A 20,761-nucleotide genomic window follows, 5' to 3' on the forward strand; every position below is an offset into this window, starting at 1 on the left:
CTTATTGACTAAGATGATTAAAATGATACAGTACTGCTGAAGTAGGCTAGTTGGCAGTGGCTGCGTTGTTGACACTATACTAATCAAGTCGTTCCGTTGAGTGTAATAGTTTCTACAGTGCTGCTACAGTGCTGCTATTCGGTGGCTAGCTGGATAGCTAGCAGTGTTGATTACGTTGCGTTGCATTAAAAGAACGACAATAGCTGGCTAGCTAACCTAGAAAATCGCTCTAGACTACACAATTATCTTTGATACAAAGACGGCTATGTAGCTAGCTATGTAGCTAGCTACGATCAAACAAATCAAACCGTTGTACTGTAATGAAATGAAATGAAAATGTGATACTACCTGTGGAGCGAAGCGGAATGCGACCGGGTTGTTGAGTGCGGAAGTTCTATTCGGTAGACGTTGGCTAGCTGTTGGCTAGCTGTTGGCTAGCTAGCAGTGTTTCCTACGTTGAGGACGACAAATAGCTGGCTAGCTAACCTCGGTAAATTAAGATAATCACTCTAAAACTACACACTCTGAACTACCCAATTATCTTGGATACGAAGACAGCAAAGACAACTATGAAGCTAGCTAACACTACACTAATCAAGTCGTTCAGGAGTGTAATAGTTTCTACAGTGCTGCTATTCGGTAGACGGTGGACGTTTGTTAGCTGGCTAGCTGGCTAGCTGCTGGGCAGATAGCAGTGTGGACTACGATAGGACAACGAAATACGATAATTACGCAATTATCTTTAATACAAAGACGGCTATGTAGCTAGCTAAGAAGAAGTTGCTAAGGTTAGACAAATCAAACCGTTGTACTATAATGAAATGTAATGAAATGTAATGAAAAGCTATACTACCTGCGGAGCGAATGCGAATGCGACCGCTCGCTCCAAACCGGATGTTACTACACCCTACACTACACCCTATACTACACCCTATACTACACCCTACACTACACCCTATACTACACCCTACACTACACCATATACTACACCCTACACTACACCCTACACTACACCATATACTACACCCTACACTACACCCTACACTACACCCTATACTACACCCTATACTACACCATATACTACACCCTACACTACACCCTACACTACACCCTATACTACACCCTACACTACACCATATACTACTCCCTACACTACACCCTACACTACACCATATACTACACCCTACACTACACCCTACACTACACCATATACTACACCCTACACAACACCCCTATACTACACCCTACACTACACCATATACTACACCCTACACTACACCCTACACTACACCCTATACTACACCATATACTACACCCTACACTACACCCTATACTACACCCTACACTACACCATATACTACTCCCTACACTACACCCTACACTACACCATACACTACACCATATACTACACCATATACTACACCATATACTACACCCTGTGCTACACCATATACTACACCATATACTACACCCTACACTACACCATATACTACACCATATACTACACCATATACTACACCATATACTACACCATATACTACACCATATACTACACCCTATACTACACCATATACTACACAATATACTACACCATATACTACACCATATACTACACCATATACTACACCATATACTACACCATATACTACACCATATACTACACCATATACTACACCCTATACTACACCATATACTACACAATACACTACACCATATACTACACCATATACTACACCCTATACTACACCATATACTACACCATATACTACACCATATACTACACCATATACTACACCATATACTACACCCTGTGCTACACCATATACTACACCATATACTACACCCTACACTACACCATATACTACACCATATACTACACCATATACTACACCATATACTACACCATATACTACACCATATACTACACCCTGTACTACACCCTATACTACACCATATACTACACCCTACACTACACCATATACTACACCATATACTACACCCTATACTACACCATATACTACACAATACACTACACCATATACTACACCCTACACTACACCCTACACTACACCCTGTACTACACCATATACTACACCATATACTACACCCTACACTACACCATATACTACACCCTACACTACACCATATACTACACCCTACACTACACCATATACTACACCATATACTACACCCTACACTACACCCTACACTACACCATATACTACACCCTACACTACACCCTACACTACACCCTACACTACACCCTATACTACACCCTATACTACACCCTACACTACACCCTACACTACACTCTACACTACACCCTATACTACACCCTACACTACACCCTACACTACACCCTACACTACACCATATACTACACCCTATACTTCACCCTGTGCTACACCCTGTGCTACACCCTACACTACACCCTATACTACACCCTACACTACACCCTACACTACACCCTACACTACACACTACACTACACCCTATACTACACCCTATACTACGCCCTACACTACACCCTACACTACACCATATACTACACCCTGTACTACACCCTACACTACACCCTACACTACACAATCACCACCCTATATTTAGTTTTATAGGACCCAATGTGTTAACTCAATCTGGTTTGAACTCCATCTGGTTTGAGCTCCATCTGGTTTGAACTCCATCTGGTTTTAACTCCATCTGGTTTTAACTCCATCTGGTTTGAACTCTATCTGGTTTTAACTCCACCTGGTTTTAACTCCATCTGGTTTTAACTCCACCTGGTTTGAACTCCATCTGGTTTTAACCCCATCTGGTTTTAACTCCATCTGGTTTGAACTCTATCTGGTTTTAACTCCACCTGGTTTTAACTCCATCTGGTTTTAACTCCACCTGGTTTGAACTCCATCTGGTTTTAACCCCATCTGGTTTTAACTCCATCTGGTTTGAACTCCATCTGGTTTTAACTCCATCTGGTTTTAACTCCATCTGGTTTTAACTCCACCTGGTTTTAACTCCACCTGGTTTTAACTCCATCTGGTTTTAACTCCACCTGGTTTTAACTCCACCTGGTTTGAACCCTTAGGCATCATCGGTTACGCCCCGTATGTGAACAAGATTGTGGAGCAGTGGAACCTTCACGAGAATGATGACGATCAACTATTCTACACCAAAATATACCTGGACTCTTTTCAGAGGGTACGTACAGGTCCTGTGTGACTTAGTTGGTTGGAGTGTGGTGCTAATGGACCCTCTACAGTTATATACCTGGACCCTTTACAGTTATATACCTGGACCCTTTACAGTTATATACCTGGACCCTTTACAGTTATATACCTGGAGCCTTTACAGTTATATACCTGGACCCTTTACAGTTATATACCTGGACCCTTTACAGTTATATACCTGGACCCTTTACAGTTATATACCTGGACCCTTTACAGTTATATACCTAGACCCTTTGCAGTTATATACCTGGACCCTTTACAGTTATATACCTGGACCCTTTACAGTTATATACCTGGACCCTTTACAGTTATATACCTAGACCCTTTACAGTTATATACCTGGACCCTTTACAGTTATATACCTGGACCCTTTACAGTTATATACCTGGACCCTTTACAGTTATATACCTGGACCCTTTACAGTTATATACCTGGAGCCTTTACAGTTATATACCAGGACCCTTTACAGTTATATACCTGGACCCTTTACAGTTATATACCTGGACCCTTTACAGTTATATACCTAGACCCTTTACAGTTATATACCTGGACCCTTTACAGTTATATAACTAGACCCTTTACAGTTATATACCTGGACCCTTTACAGTTATATACCTGGACCCTTTACAGTTATATACCTGGACCCTTTACAGTTATATACCTGGACCCTTTACAGTTATATAACTAGACCCTTTACAGTTATATACCTGGACCACCCTTTACAGTTATATACCTGGACCCTTTACAGTTATATACCTGTACCCTTTACAGTTATATACCTGGACCCTTTACAGTTATATACCTGGACCCTTTACAGTTATATACCTAGACCCTTTACAGTTATATACCTGGACCCTTTACAGTTATATACCTAGACCCTTTACAGTTATATACCTGTACCCTTTACAGTTATATACCTGGAGCCTTTACAGTTATATACCTGTACCCTTTACAGTTATATACCTGGACCCTTTACAGTTATATACCAGGACCCTTTACAGTTATATACCTGGACCCTTTACAGTTATATACTTGGACACTTTACAGTTATATACCTGGACCCTTTACAGTTATATAACTAGACCCTTTACAGTTATATACCTGGACCCTTTACAGTTATATACCAGGACCCTTTACAGTTATATACCTGGACCCTTTACAGTTATATACCAGGACCCTTTACAGTTATATAACTAGACCCTTTACAGTTATATACCTAGACCCTTTACAGTTATATACCTGGACCCTTTACAGTTATATACCAGGACCCTTTACAGTTATATAACTAGACCCTTTACAGTTATATACCTAGACCCTTTACAGTTATATACCTGGACCCTTTACAGTTATATTCCTGGACCCTTTACAGTTACATACCTGGAGCCTTTACAGTTATATACCTGTACCCTTTACAGTTATATACCTGGAGCCTTTACAGTTATATACCTGTACCCTTTACAGTTATATACCTGGACCCTTTACAGTTATATACCAGGACCCTTTACAGTTATATACCTGTACCCTTTACAGTTATATACCAGGACCCTTTACAGTTATATACCTGGACCCTTTACAGTTATATACCAGGACCCTTTACAGTTATATACCTGGACCCTTTACAGTTATATACCAGGACCCTTTACAGTTATATAACTAGACCCTTTACAGTTATATACCTAGACCCTTTACAGTTATATACCTGGACCCTTTACAGTTATATACCTGGACCCTTTACAGTTACATACCTGCACCCTTTACAGTTATACCTGGACCCTTTACAGTTATATACCTCCACCATTACAGTTATATACCTAGACCCTTTACAGTTATATACCTGCACCCTTTACAGTTATATACCTCCACCATTACAGTTATATACCTAGACCCTTTACAGTTATATACCTGGACCCTTTACAGTTATATACCTGGACCCTTTACAGTTATATACCTTGACCCTTTACAGTTATATACCTGTACCCTTTACAGTTATATACCTGGACCCTTTACAGTTATATACCTGGACCCTTTACAGTTATATACCTGTAACCTTTACAGTTATATACCTGGACCCTTTACAGTTATATACCTGGACCCTTTACAGTTATATACCTTGACCCTTTACAGTTATATACCTGGACCCTTTACAGTTATATACCTGGACCCTTTACAGTTATATACCTGGACCCTTTACAGTTATATACCTGGACCCTTTACAGTTATATACCTGTACCCTTTACAGTTATATACCTGGACCCTTTACAGTTATATACCTGGACCCTTTACAGTTATATACCTGGACCCTTTACAGTTATATACCTGGACCCTTTACAGTTATATACCTGGACCCTTTACAGTTATATACCTGGACCCTTTACAGTTATATACCTGGACCCTTTACAGTTATATACCTGGACCCTTTACAGTTATATACCTGGACCCTTTACAGTTATATACCTGGACCCTTTACAGTTATATACCTGGACCCTTTACAGTTATATACCTGGACCCTTTACAGTTATATACCTGGACCCTTTACAGTTACATACCTGCACCCTTTACAGTTATATACCTGTACCCTTTACAGTTATATACCTGGACCCTTTACAGTTATATACCTGGACCCTTTACAGAGGGTAGGTTATATAAGGTACTCTTGTCATTTGTCTGTTCTGTTTTCTCTGTGTTTTCAGGAGACTTTGAACATTGGTTTGGACCACAAGTCTCAGATTTTCCAGAATTTAAATGGAGCAATTGGTGAGTTACCACAGAGGAACGCCTTATTACTGTAATCTCGCAGGTTTCCGTTCCACAGAGGAATGCCTTATTACTGTAAACTATACGGTTTCCATTCCACAGAAGAAGGCCTTATTACTGAAATCTCAGGTTAACATTTCTGAAATCTCTATTTGTCTTATATTAATTAACCCCTTAAGGTCGATGTCATCAGGAGTTTGAGTAATCTGTTAAGTAAAAAATATATATAATTAAGTTGATGTCCAAGCCCCAGCGGAAATCCAATTTAGCATAATAAAAATATCCCCATAGAAATCTGTCAGTTGAAGCGAGAGATGTCCACCGTATCCGCCTGTCGCACTTCCTGTGGTGAAAGGTGACAGAGCTTAAAGCAGTGTTTGTCAGACATCCCGAAAAATCGGTCTTCTTTACAAAATCGTCTTTAGCATCCGAACGGTTTGGCCTACAAAACTATGACCCGTCTGTGGAAAGACGAGACAATCACAAAACAAGATGGTGTTCTCCGTTTTGCTCTACGACCTCGACACGTGTCAGTACAGCAGATCTGCCTGTAAAGTGACCAACCGTTTTGGGCTACACACCCATCCCGGCAGAAGGGCGAGACTCTCACAAAGATGAACATATTGGTTGTTTTGCTGTAGGACTCTCACAAGACGTCGTCTGAAGGTCCCAGTTGGAAAAAACCAATGGAATTATACAGTGCATTCGAAAAAGTATTCAGACCTCTATCCTAAAATTGATTAAATGTTTATTTTTTCCCTCATCAATCTACACACAAAACACCATAATGACAAAGCAAAACAGGTTTTTATAAATAAAAAAACTTTAATATTACATTTACATAAGTATTCAGATCCTTTACTCAGTACTTTGTTGAAGCACCTTTGGCAGCGATTACAGCCTCGAGTCTTCTTGGGTATTACTCTACAAGCTTGGCACACCTGTATTTGGGGAGTTTCTCCCATTCTTCTCTGCAGATCCTCTCAAGCTCTGTCAGGTTGGATGGGGAGCGTTGCTGCACAGCTATTTTCAGGTCTCTCCAGAGATCTTAGATCGGGTTCAAGACTGGGCTCTGGCTGTGCCACTCAAGGACATTCAGAGACTTGTCCTGAAACTACTCCTGCGTTGTCTTGGCTGTGTGCTTAGGGTTGTTGTCCTGTTGGAAGGTGAAACATAACCCCAGTCTGAGGTCCTGAGCGCTCTGGAGCAGGTTTTTATCAAGAATCTCACTTTGCTCCGTTCATCTTTCCCTCGATCCTGACTAGTCTCCCACCCCCTGCCGCTGAAAAACATCCCCACAGCATGATGCTGCCACCACCATGCTTCACCGTAGGGATGGTGCCAGGTTTCCTCCAGACGTGATGCTTGACATTCAGGCCAAAGAGTTAAATCTTGGTTTCATCAGAACAGAGAATCTTGTTTCTCATGATCTGAGTCCTTTAGGTGCCTTTTGGCAACTCCAAGCAAGCTGTAATTTTACTGAAGAGTGGCTTTAAAGGCCTGATTGGTGGAGTGCAGCAGAGATGGTTGTCCTTCTGCAAGGTTCTCCCATCTCCACAGAGGAACTCTGGCGCTCTGTCAGAGTGACCATCGGGTTCTTTACCAAGGCCTCCCTGACCAAGACCCTTCTCCACCGATTGCTCAGTTTGGTCGGGTGGCCAGCTCTAGGAAGAGTCTTGGTGGGACCAAACATCTTCCATTTAAGAATGATGAAAGCCACTGTGTTCTTGGGGACCTTCAATGGTGCAGAAAGACCTACCCTTCCCCAGATCTGTGCCTCGACACAATCCTGTCTCAAAGCACTACGGACAATTCCTTCGACCTCATGGCTTGGTTTTTTTTCTGACATGCACTGTCAACTGTGAGACCTTATATAGACAGGTGTGTGCCTTTCCAAATCATGTCCAATCAATTGAATTCACCACAGGTGGACTCCAATTAAGTTGTAGAAACATTTTAAATTATGATTAATGGAAACAGGATGCACCTGAGCTCAATATCGAGTCTAATAGCACAGGGTCTGAATATTTATGAATACTTATGTATACTTTTTTTAAATATATAAATATTAGCAAAAATGAAGAAAAAAAACGTTTTTGCTTTCTCTTTATGGGGTATTGTGTGTAGATTGATGAGGAAAACATGTCATTGAATACATTTCAGAATAAGGCTGTAACAGTGAAGGGGTCTGAGTACTTTCCGAATGCCCTGTGTATGGAGACGGTTGTAACATGTTATGTTTATGTTTAGGGGGAAGATCAGCTCATATATTGAAGATAGATAGTAGTTTCCGTCACTGTAATTGTCTGCGGCATTTCTAATCCCTCATATTGTTTTTGTATATGTGTATACATACACTGCTCAAAAAAATAAAGGGAACACTTAAACAACACAATGTAACTCCAAGTCAATCACACTTCTGTGAAATCAAACTGTCCACTTAGGAAGCAACACTGATTGACAATAAATTTCACATGCTGTTGTGCAAATGGAATAGACAAAAGGTGGAAATTATAGGCAATTAGCAAGACAACCCCCAAAACAGGAGTCATTATGTAGGTGGTGACCACAGACCACTTCTCAGTTCCTATGCTTCCTGGCTGATGTTTTGGTCACTTTTGAATGCTGGCGGTGCTCTCACTCTAGTGGTAGCATGAGACGGAGTCTACAACCCACACATGTGGCTCAGGTAGTGCAGCTCATCCAGGATGGCACATCAATGCGAGCTGTGGCAAGAAGGTTTGCTGTGTCTGTCAGCGTAGTGTCCAGAGCATGCAGGCGCTACCAGGAGACAGGCCAGTACATCAGGAGACGTGGAGGAGGCCGTGGAAGGGCAACAACCCAGCAGCAGGACCGCTACTTCCGCCTTTGTGCAAGGAGGTGCACTGCCAGAGCCCTGCTAAATGACCTCCAGCAGGCCACAAATGTGCATCTGTCAGCATATGGTCTCACAAAGGGTCTGAGGATCTCATCTTGGTACCTAATGGCAGTCAGGCTACCTCTGGCGAGCACATGGAGGGCTGTGCGGCCTCACAAAGAAATGCCACCCCACACCATGACTGACCCATCGCCAAACCGGTCATGCTGGAGGATGTTGCAGGCAGCAGAACGTTCTCCACGGCGTCTCCAGACTCTGTCACGTCTGTCACATGTGCTCAGTGTGAACCTGCTTTCATCTGTGAAGAGCACAGGGCGCCAGTGGCGAATTTGCCAATCTTGGTGTTCTCTGGCAAATGCCAAACGTCCTGCACGGTGTTGGGCTGTAAGCACAACCCCCACCTGTGGACGTCGGGCCCTCATACCACCCTCATGGAGTCTGTTTCTGACCGTTTGAGCAGACACATGCACATCCATACAAAGTGTGGCTACTTTGAAGATTCAAAAAATCTAAAATACATATTTTTAACCATTTTTATTTTATTAAAAATGATTCCATATGTGGATTTAGATAAGAGAGGCTCTGGACAGGGCTGTTCTGATCCCTGTTGTTCCTCTCTCTCTCTACAGTATCCAGCATGTTGTTCCTCTCTCTCTCTACAGTATCCAGCATGTTGTTCCTCTCTCTCCCTACAGTATCCAGCATGTTGTTCCTCTCTCTCCCTACAGTATCCAGCATGTTGAACCCTGCTGTTCCTCTCTCTCCCTACAGTATCCAGCATGTTGAACCCTGCTGTTCCTCTCTCTCCCTACAGTATCCAGCATGTTGAGCCCTGTTGTTCCTCTCTCTCCCTACAGTATCCAGCATGTTGAACCCTGCTGTTCCTCTCTCTCCTCTCTCCTACTGCAGACGAGGTTCTCTTGAAGTTTGGAACGAAAAGTGCCCGAGTGAGAAACACTGTGTACGACACCCTGCCAGTGGTCATCCATGGCAACGCAAACACCAAAGTGAGTAATACAATATTAACATTTCCAATATGCCCGGAACCATCCACGGTAATAACCCACTTTCCAGGTGTCTGGTTCCAGATCCATGGCTGCAGTTCAAAACCAGTTACCATCTCTGTTTCTGGAGAAAACAAAACCAGTTACCAGCTCTGTTTCTGGAGAAAACACAACCAGTTACCATCTCTGTTTCTGGAGAAAACAAAACCAGTTACCATCTCTGTTTCTGGAGAAAACAAAACCAGTTACCATCTCTGTTTCTGGAGAAAACAAAACCAGTTACCATCTCTGTTTCTGGAGAAAACAAAACCAGTTACCATCTCTGTTTCTGGAGAAAACAAAAACCAGTTATCATCTCTGTTTCTGGAGAAAACAAAACCAGTTACCATCTCTGTTTCTGGAGAAAACAAAACCAGTTACCATCTCAGTTTCTGGAGAAAACAAAACCAGTTACCATCTCTGTTTCTGGAGAAAACAAAACCAGTTACCATCTCTGTTTCTGGAGAAAACAAAACCAGTTATCATCTCTGTTTCTGGAGAAAACAAAACCAGTTACCATCTCTGTTTCTGGAGAAAACAAAACCAGTTACCATCTCTGTTTCTGGAGAAAACAAAACCAGTTACCATCTCTGTTTCTGGAGAAAACAAAACCAGTTACCATCTCTGTTTCTGGAGAAAACAAAAACCAGTTATCATCTCTGTTTCTGGAGAAAACAAAACCAGTTACCATCTCTGTTTCTGGAGAAAACAAAACCAGTTACCATCTCAGTTTCTGGAGAAAACAAAACCAGTTACCATCTCTGTTTCTGGAGAAAACAAAACCAGTTACCATCTCTGTTTCTGGAGAAAACAAAACCAGTTATCATCTCTGTTTCTGGAGAAAACAAAACCAGTTACCATCTCTGTTTCTGGAGAAAACAAAACCAGTTACCATCTCTGTTACTGGAGAAAACAAAACCAGTTACCATCTCTGTTTTTGGAGAAAACAAAACCAGTTACCATCTCTGTTTCTGGAGAAAACAAAACTAGTTACCATCTCTGTTTCTGGAGAAAACCATAACCAGTTACCATCTCTGTTTCTGGAGAAAACAAAACCAGTTACCATCTCTGTTTCTGGAGAAAACAAAACCGGCCTTGCTGAATCATGTCAGTGTTTCACATTTCTTCATTGTAGTTAGAATGATAACCGAGGTATTCCTCTAGATATGCTTGGAAGGCTTGCTTTCTGGCTGACTTTCTGAGCTTCCTGTCCAAATAGGCTACATATTTATAAAAACAAACGGCATAGTTTAAAACAGTGTAAATCTCCCCTGAAATTGTGGAGAAATTGAAAAAGGTCTTCCAATGAAACGAGCTGTGTACTGACAGAGCTCTAGAGGCAGGGAAACCGCAGAATTCTGTTTTAGCGATACAGTCTACTACCTGTGAACCTTAGGTATGTGTGACATCACGTCCACAAGCACCACGTCCACTGAGGTCATCATGACAACATTATCTCAGAGTACAAGGACGTGTTCGATGGACATGGATGCCTTCCTGGAGAGCTACACCTAGAAGCAGACAGTGTAGCCCTCGAGGCCTGTTTAGTAGCTACTAAGACTGGATGCCTTCCTGGAGAGCTACACCTAGAAGCAGACAGTGTAGCCCTCGAGGCCTGTGTAGCAGCTACCAAGACTGGATGCCTTCCTGGAGAGCTACACCTAGAAGCAGACAGTGTAGCCCTCGAGGCCTGTGTAGCAGCTACCAAGACTGGATGCCTTCCTGGAGAGCTACACCTAGAAGCAGACTGTGGCCTGTGTAGCAGCTACCAAGACTGGATGCCTATTCCAGTGAAGGAAAAGATCGCAAAGGCCTCACATTCAATGGACAGACAGACATTCATCACGAACGTCATCAGAGGCAAACACCAAGGATCAGCAACATGGTTTGTCATTGTAAAACAGGATTAACTACGAATTTACATGTACCCCAGTGCACTCAACACAAGCCTCACTGAGAGCACACTTCCAGATGGCCACAATAGAAGAGATTCTACACGTAATATCCAACGCAAAAAGTATTCCCAGTACTTGATTCCAAAGATGGATATTGGCACTTCAAACTTGATGAAGTGAGCAGCTATCTAACAACTTCCTGGACAGGAAGTAGTACGCAGGTATAGATGGCTGAGAATGCCATTTGGAATCAAGCCAGCAGCTGAAGATTACCAGCACGGACATTGGTGAAGGACTACAGGGACCTAAAAGGAATGAGTGTGATCGCAGATGACGTTCTCCTCTATGGATGCGGTGACACACAGGAAGAGGCGATGTCAGATCATGACAGAAACCTTACAGTTCTCCTGCACAGAGCAAGAGATGTCAACCTGAAGCTCAACAAATAGAAACTCAGGTTAAAGCTACCTAGTGTGATATACATGGGTCCTCTTCTCAACACAGAGGGCCTTCGCCCTGACCCAGAGAAAATAACAGGCGTTCAGAACATGGGTTAACACCAGACCGACTTCAAGTTGAGGTTTGTGAACTATCTTGCAAAATTCATGCCCCCGCCTATCTGATGTGTTTGAGCCGCTCAGAAGACTGTCTGACAGGGACATTGACTGGACACGGATACCACAGCATGACGCATCAGTTGAGACTATCAAACAGTCGCAACACCTAGTGCTCAAATACTACGACCTGAATGATGAACTCACACGGCAGTGCGATGCCAGTGAGGCAGGTTTGGTTGGAGCCCTTCTACAGAAAGGACAAACCTGTTGCTTTTTTTTGCCTCCAGAACATTGACTCAGACAGAACAAAGATATAGCCAGATTCAATGTCTCTCTCAATTGTTTTTGCATGTGACAAGTTTGACCAGTATCTGTATGGCAGAGAGTTTATCACTATACACAGCCACCACAAACGGCTTGAGAAGATCTTCAAGAAATCCCTACTCACAGCACCCAAACGACTGCAGAGAATGTTGATAAGGCTACAGAGATACCAACTCCACGTGCAATACAAACAAAGCCAATAAAAACACGTAGCTGACTTCCTGTCCAGAACAGCTCAATCAACCACAGAGCACAGAGAAATGCGAACACCAGCCACGGTCTAGGCTATGGGTCTAGTCACAAATGACCCTGGAAAAGAGGTGGATCACACCAGGGACGTCAACATCTCAACTAAGACAATGGAGACAATCAAAGCACACTGTTCCCAGACACACTGTACCAGGCTCTGTACGCACAAATCAACCACGGCTGGCCAGGAACCAAACGGGCTGTGAGTCACACACTGAAAGACGTCTGGACGTACAAAGAGGAGCTCACCACAGAAAATGGACTGATATTTAAAGGAAACAGGGTCTACATCCCTGACATGTTTCATGCTGACTTTCTACACAAAATACACTCTGGCCAATCAGGCATAGAGGCCTGTATTCAGAAAGGCACGTGATGCTGTTTTCTGGCCAAAAGATTACGCAGGACGTAAAGGTCTTTATCGGCAAATGTGCCACCTGTAACTCCATCCAGAAGAGAGACAACACAAGGAGACACTCATCCCCCACCAAATCTATCCAGAATAGACAACACAAGGAGAACCTCATCCCCCACCTGTAACTCCATCCAGAAGAGACACAAGGAGACGCTCATCCCCCACCTGTAAATCCATCCAGAAGAGAGACAACACACGGAGACACTCATCCCCCACCTGTAACTCCATCCAGAAGAGACACAAGGAGACGCTCATCCCCCACCAAATCCATCCAGAAGAGACACAAGGAGACTCTCATCCCCCACCAAATCCATCCAGAAGAGACACAAGGAGACGCTCATCCCCCACCAAATCCATCCAGAAGAGACACAAGGAGACTCTCATCCCCCACCAAATCCATCCTGAAGAGACACAAGGAGACTCTCCTCCCCCACCAAATCCATCCCGAAGAGACACAAGGAGACGCTCATCCCCCACCAAATCCATCCAGAAGAGACACAAGGAGACGCTCATCCCCCACCAAATCCACCCAGAATAGACAACACCAGGAGAACCTCATCCCCTACCAAATCCATCCAGAATAGACAACACCAGGAGAACCTCATCCCCTACCAAATCCATCCAGAATAGACAACACCAGGAGAACCTCATCCCCTACCAAATCCATCCAGAATAGACAACACAAGGAGACGCTCATCACCCACCAAATCCATCCAGAAGAGACAACACAAGGAGACTCTCATCCCCTACCAAATCCATCCCCTCCCATGGTCCAAGATTAGGATGGACTTACTCACAGTCAACAGAAGCAACTACCTCATCATGGTCGATTATTACTCGGACTACTAGGGAGTTGGACCAGCGGACTGACACCACATCAGACACCATCGTTGAATGCTGATAAAAGCAGGTCAGCAGACATGGCATTGTCCACACTGTTGTTTCTGGTAAGGTCCACCCTTTCTCCGGAATGGTCTTTATAAAATGTGCTGATGAGTGGGAAGGCATCACCGTATCAAAGCCAAAGCAATGGCAAAGAGGAATCAACAGTGAAAATTGCCAAAACGCTCCTACAAAAGGCTGCGATGGATGGTGAAGACCCATGGAAAGCAGTGTTGGAATGGAGGAATAATCCCAACAGAGGGATTTAACAGTTGTCTAGGTGTCCAGACACACACACACACACACATGATCCTACCCACCATGAAAAAACTGCTCAAACCCCAAGTGGTACAAAATGTAATTGACAGCAAAACACCACGATGACACACATGCTCAACATCATCCAAGGACAAGCAGTACGGGTTATTTTCCACCCCAACAACTCAGCCAGCACTTGGACGCTGGACATTTTCACTGATCAACACAGTGACCGGTCGTATGAAGTACTAGTGAATAGTAAAAAAAAAATACAGCAGAAACAGAAAAGACATTCGTCCAGCGACTGAAAAACTCGGGACCCCCCCTCCGAACGACCACCAAACAAACACAGATGAGGATGACTGAGGACCGTGGAACGAACACGCCAACGCAGCAGGTGGTGAACAACAGACTGCTGATATGGCAGCAGCTCCACTGCCTAAAAATATAACTCTGCTGTTAACGTGTATCTGAGTGTGATACTATATATAGTACTGCTGTTAACGTATACCTGAGTGTGATACTATATATAGTACTGCTGTTAACGTGTATCTCAGTGTGATACTATATATAGTACTGCTGTTAACGTGTATCTGAGTGTGATACTATATATAGTACTGCTGTTAACGTATACCTGAGTGTGATACTATATAGTACTGCTGTTAACGTGTATCTGAGTGTGATACTATATATAGTACTGCTGTTAACGTGTATCTGAGTGTGATACTATATATAGTACTGCTGTTAACGTATACCTGAGTGTGATACTATATAGTACTGCTGTTAACGTGTATCTGAGTGTGATACTATATATAGTACTGCTGTTAACGTATACCTGAGTGTGATACTATATAGTACTGCTGTTAACGTGTACCTGAGTGTGATACTATATATAGTACTGCTGTTAACGTGTACCTGAGTGTGATACTATATAGTACTGCTGTTAACGTGTATCTGAGTATGATACTATATAGTACTGCTGTTAACGTGTATCTGAGTGTGATACTATATAGTACTGCTGTTAATGTGTACCTGAGTGTGATACTATATATAGTACTGCTGTTAACGTGTATCTGAGTATGATACTATATATAGTACTGCTGTTAACGTGTACCTGAGTGTGATACTATATATAGTACTGCTGTTAACGTGTACCTGAGTGTGATACTATATATAGTACTGCTGTTAACGTGTATCTGAGTGTGATACTATATATAGTACTGCTGTTAACGTGTACCTGAGTATGATACTATATATAGTACTGCTGTTAACGTGTATCTGAGTGTGATACTATATATAGTACTGCTGTTAACGTGTACCTGAGTGTGATACTATATATAGTACTCCTGTTAACGTGTACTTGAGTGTGATACTATATATAGTACTGCTGTTAACGTGTATCTGAGTGTGATACTATATATAGTACTGCTGTTAACGTGTATCTGAGTGTGATACTATATATAGTACTGCTGTTAACGTGTACCTGAGTGCGATACTATATATAGTACTGCTGTTAACGTGTATCTGAGTGTGATACTATATATAGTACTGCTGTTAACGTGTATCTGAGTGTGATACTATATATAGTACTGCTGTTAACGTGTACCTGAGTGTGATACTATATATAGTACTGCTGTTAACGTGTATCTGAGTGTGATACTATATATAGTACTGCTGTTAACGTGTACCTGAGTGTGATACTATATATAGTACTGCTGTTAACGTGTACCTGAGTGTGATACTATATATAGTACTGCTGTTAACGTGTACCTGAGTGTGATACTATATATAGTACTGCTGTTAACGTGTATCTGAGTGTGAATCTATATAGTACTGCTGTTAACGTGTACCTGAGTGTGATACTATATAGAGTACTGCTGTTAACGTGTATCTGAGTGTGAATCTATATATAGTACTGCTGTTAACGTGTACCTGAGTGTGATACTATATATAGTACTGCTGTTAACGTGTATCTGAGTGTGAATCTATATATAGTACTGCTGTTAACGTGTACCTGAGTGTGATACTATATATAGTACTGCTGTTAACGTGTATCTGAGTGTGATACTATATATAGTACTCCTGTTAACGTGTACTTGAGTGTGATACTATATATAGTACTGCTGTTAACGTGTATCTGAGTGTGATACTATATATAGTACTGCTGTTAACGTGTACCTGAGTGTGATACTATATATAGTACTGCTGTTAACGTGTATCTGAGTGTGATACTATATATAGTACTGCTGTTAACGTGTATCTGAGTGTGATACTATATATAGTACTGCTGTTAACGTGTATCTGAGTGTGATACTATATATAGTACTGCTGTTAACGTGTATCTGAGTGTGATACTATATATAGTACTGCTGTTAACGTGTATCTGAGTGTGATACTATATATAGTACTGCTGTTAACGTGTATCTGAGTGTGATACTATATATAGTACTGCTGTTAACGTATACCTGAGTGTGATACTATATATAGTACTGCTGTTAACGTGTATCTGAGTGTGATACTATATATAGTACTGCTGTTAACGTGTATCTGAGTGTGATACTATATATAGTACTGCTGTTAACGTGTGCCTGAGTATGATACTATATTTAGTACTGCTGTTAACGTGTATCTGAGTGTGATACTATATATAGTACTGCTGTTAACGTGTATCTGAGTGTGATACTATATATAGTACTGCTGTTAACGTGTACCTGAGTGTGATACTATATATAGTACTGCTGTTAATGTGTATCTGAGTGTGATACTATATATAGTACTGCTGTTAACGTGTACCTGAGTGTGATACTATATATAGTACTGCTGTTAACGTGAATCTGAGTATGATACTATATATAGTACTGCTGTTAACGTGTATCTGAGTGTGATACTATATATAGTACTGCTGTTAACGTGTATCTGAGTGTGAATCTATATATAGTACTGCTGTTAACGTGTACCTGAGTGTGATACTATATAGTACTGCTGTTAACGTGTATCTGAGTGTGATACTATATATAGTACTGCTGTTAACGTGTATCTGAGTGTGAATCTATATATAGTACTTCTGTTAACGTGTATCTGAGTTTGATACTATATAGAGTACTGCTGTTAACGTGTACCTGAGTGTGATACTATATATAGTACTGCTGTTAACGTGTATCTGAGTGTGATACTATATATAGTACTGCTGTTAACGTGTACCTGAGTGTGATACTATATATAGTACTGCTGTTAACGTGTACTTGAGTGTGATACTATATATAGTACTCCTGTTAACGTGTACTTGAGTGTGATACTATATATAGTACTGCTGTTAACGTGTATCTGAGTGTGATACTATATATAGTACTGCTGTTAACGTGTATCTGAGTGTGATACTATATAGTACTACTGTTAGTACTACTCTACAGAGTGAAGCTGAAGTGAAGCCCTTCCAGTCAACGTTACCTTGCTCTTGTATAGAGGAAACACATTTAACATTAACATTTCAAGTCATTTAGCAGACGCTCTTATCCAGAGCGACTTACAAATTGGTGCATTCACCTTAAGATATCCAGTGGAACAGCCACTTTACAATAGTGCATCTAAATCTTTTAAGGGGGGGAGGGGGGTCAGAAGGATTACTTTATCCTATCCTAGGTATTCCTTAAAGAGGTGGGGTTTCAGGTGTCTCCGGAAGGTGGTGATTGACTCACCATACAAAATGTATGTGAGGGGGGACGTTATGGGGTTCTTTAGAATCTGTGTGGAGGGAACTTCTCTGGAATCCAGCTGGTCATTATGTGGAGGAGTAAGGAGGAGTAAGGTCCGGCCAACGTTTAGTAACACTCCCTCCCCCTTACTCCCTGACGGCCTTTCCCTCTCACTCCTTACTTCTATCTCTCACTATACATCCCCCCTCCCTCTATCCCTACCTACCTCCCTCTATCCCTCCCTACCTCCCTCCCTCTATCCCTACCAACCCCCTCCCTCGATCCCTACCAACCCCCCCTCCCTCGATCCCTACCAACCCCCTCCCTCTATCCCTACCAACCCCCTCCCTCTATCCCTACCAACCCCCTCCCTCAAGCCCTCCATTCCTCTCCCTCAATCCCTCCATTCCTCTCTCTGCCCCTAAGCCTCTCTCTCCATCCCTCCATTCCTCTCCCTGCCCCTAAGCCTCTCTCTCCATCCCTCCATTCCTCTCCCTGCCCCTAAGCCTCTCTCTCCATCCCTCCATTCCTCTCCCTGCCCCTAAGCCTCTCTCTCCATACCTCCATTCCTCTCCCTGCCCCTAAGCCTCTCTCTCCATCTCTCCATTCCTCTCCCTGCCCCTAAGCCTCTCTCTCCATCCCTTGATTCCTCTCTCTGCCCCTAAGCCTCTCTCTCCATCCCTCCATTCCTCTCCCTGCCCCTAAGCCTCTCTCTCAATCCCTTCATTCCTGCCCCTAAGCCTCTCTCTCCATTCCTTGATTCCTCTCTCTGCCCCTAAGCCTCTCTCTCCATCCCTCCATTCCTCTCCCTGCCCCTAAGCCTCTCTCTCCATCCCTCTATTCCTCTCCCTGCCCCTAAGCCTCTCTCTCCATCTCTCCATTCCTCTCCCTGCCCCTAAGCCTCTCTCTCCATCCCTCTATTCCTCTCCCTGCCCCTAAGCCTCTCTCTCCATCCCGCCATTCCTCTCCCTGCCCCTAAGCCTCTCTCCCCATCCCTCCATTCCTCTCCCTGCCCCTAAACCTCTCTCTCCATCCCTCCATTCCTCTCCCTGCCCCTAAACCTCTCTCTCCATCCCTCCCCCGGTAGCAGTTTCATAGCTCTGAGGTCAGTGAGTTCTGGTGAGATTTCTGGTACATACAGTAATCATTCTCGTGGGAGGCTTCTCTATCCCTCTGGCCTTTTCTTCACAGCTTTCCATCTCTTTCTGCCCCGTCACTGTTCTCTGGTATCCACCACACGTCATTAAACCCACCCACCACAGTGTTGAGTCATTCTCCTCAACAACAGCCATCTAACATCTGCTGCATTCACTCCTAAAGTGCTTCCCAAATGGCTCTTATTCCCAAAGGCCCTATTGCACTGTGTAGGGAATAGGGTGCCTTAGGGCTCTGGTCTAAAGTAGTGCACTATATAGGGAATAGGGTGCCGTTTGGGAAGCAGACATGATCCAGGAGCCTAGTCAGTCCAGCTAGCCTCAACGGTCTCTAACCCTCCAGGCAGGCTGGAGTTGGGGCTCGCTAAGACCCAAGGATGTGCAGCCCAGCCTGGTTAGACCTCCAGACCCTGCAGCCTCTCCCTTTGGCCTGGAGCCCCCAAGGACTGCTGTTTCATTCATCAGCCTGTAAACCCGTACCAGCAGCTGTCAGTGAGTTATTAGAGTGAAGACAGTGGGCTGGCTGGAGGCCTATCTCTTTTATGGGAGGAACATGGAGAGATGGGGTGGAAGATGGAGAGGAAGATGGAGAGATGGGGAGGAAGATGGGGAGGAAGATGGGGAGATGGGGAGGAAGATGGAGAGATGGAGAGGAAGATGGAGAGATGGAGAGGAAGATGGAGAGATGGGGAGGAAGATGGAGAGATGGGGAGGAAGATGGGGAGACTGGGAGGAAGATAGAGGGATGGGGAGGAAGATGGAGAGATGGAGAGGAAGATGGGGAGGATGATGGAGAGATGGGGAGGAAGATGGGAAGATGGAGAGATGGGGAGGAATATGGGGAGAGAAAGAGGGATTTCACTTTCTTTTTTGGGGAGGAGAGATAGTTTTCCGCCCATTGACCTGTTCCACGGCTCATCCGTAACCGCCTGTCAGGTATACACCAGGATTACATCTCTTAATCCGGGATTACATCTCTTAATCTGGGATTACCACAACAGTTTAACTGGACTACCTTTGAATAAAGTCTGGGTTAGTTGCATCTAGAAGACATGTGTAGTGCGGTTGTTGTCGTCAGACGAGATGAAATGGATAATCCCTAGCTTCCAGTCATCACAACCACAAACACACACAACGTACACAGAGTTAACCTCCAACAGCTCTATCATGTATTAGTTGCCAGAGAATCTGTTGTTGTTTAGACATGAAGACATGAATCCAAACACTACTGTTGTTAAAATGCTTCCTGTGTGTGTGTGTGTGTGTGTGTGTGTGTGTGTGTGTGTGTGTGTGTGTGTGTGTGTGTGTGTGTGTGTGTGTGTGTGTGTGTGTGTGTGTGTGTGTGTGTGTGTGCGTGTGTGTGCGTGTGTGCGCGCTTTGGGGATATCTTTGATTGGATCACATATATTTTTGTTCTGATGAATTACTGTGTG

The 20,761-nt window shown here is 43.2% G+C and overlaps 1 protein-coding gene across 1 annotated transcript in view; it reads left to right on the forward strand.

Moving 5' to 3' along the window:
- The window catches only part of LOC129858879 (procollagen-lysine,2-oxoglutarate 5-dioxygenase 2-like), a 145,814-nt gene that overhangs the window by 64,865 nt on the left and 60,188 nt on the right, over nt 1–20,761 (forward strand). Inside the window, exons 5-7 of the mRNA XM_055928115.1 lie at nt 3,086–3,198; nt 5,918–5,981; nt 9,769–9,866. Coding sequence (XP_055784090.1) covers nt 3,086–3,198; nt 5,918–5,981; nt 9,769–9,866 — 275 coding nt within the window. The remainder of the gene's footprint in view (nt 1–3,085; nt 3,199–5,917; nt 5,982–9,768; nt 9,867–20,761) is intronic.

The sequence above is a fragment of the Salvelinus fontinalis genome, chromosome 7, assembly GCF_029448725.1.
Source record: "Salvelinus fontinalis isolate EN_2023a chromosome 7, ASM2944872v1, whole genome shotgun sequence".
NCBI lineage: Eukaryota > Metazoa > Chordata > Actinopteri > Salmoniformes > Salmonidae > Salvelinus > Salvelinus fontinalis.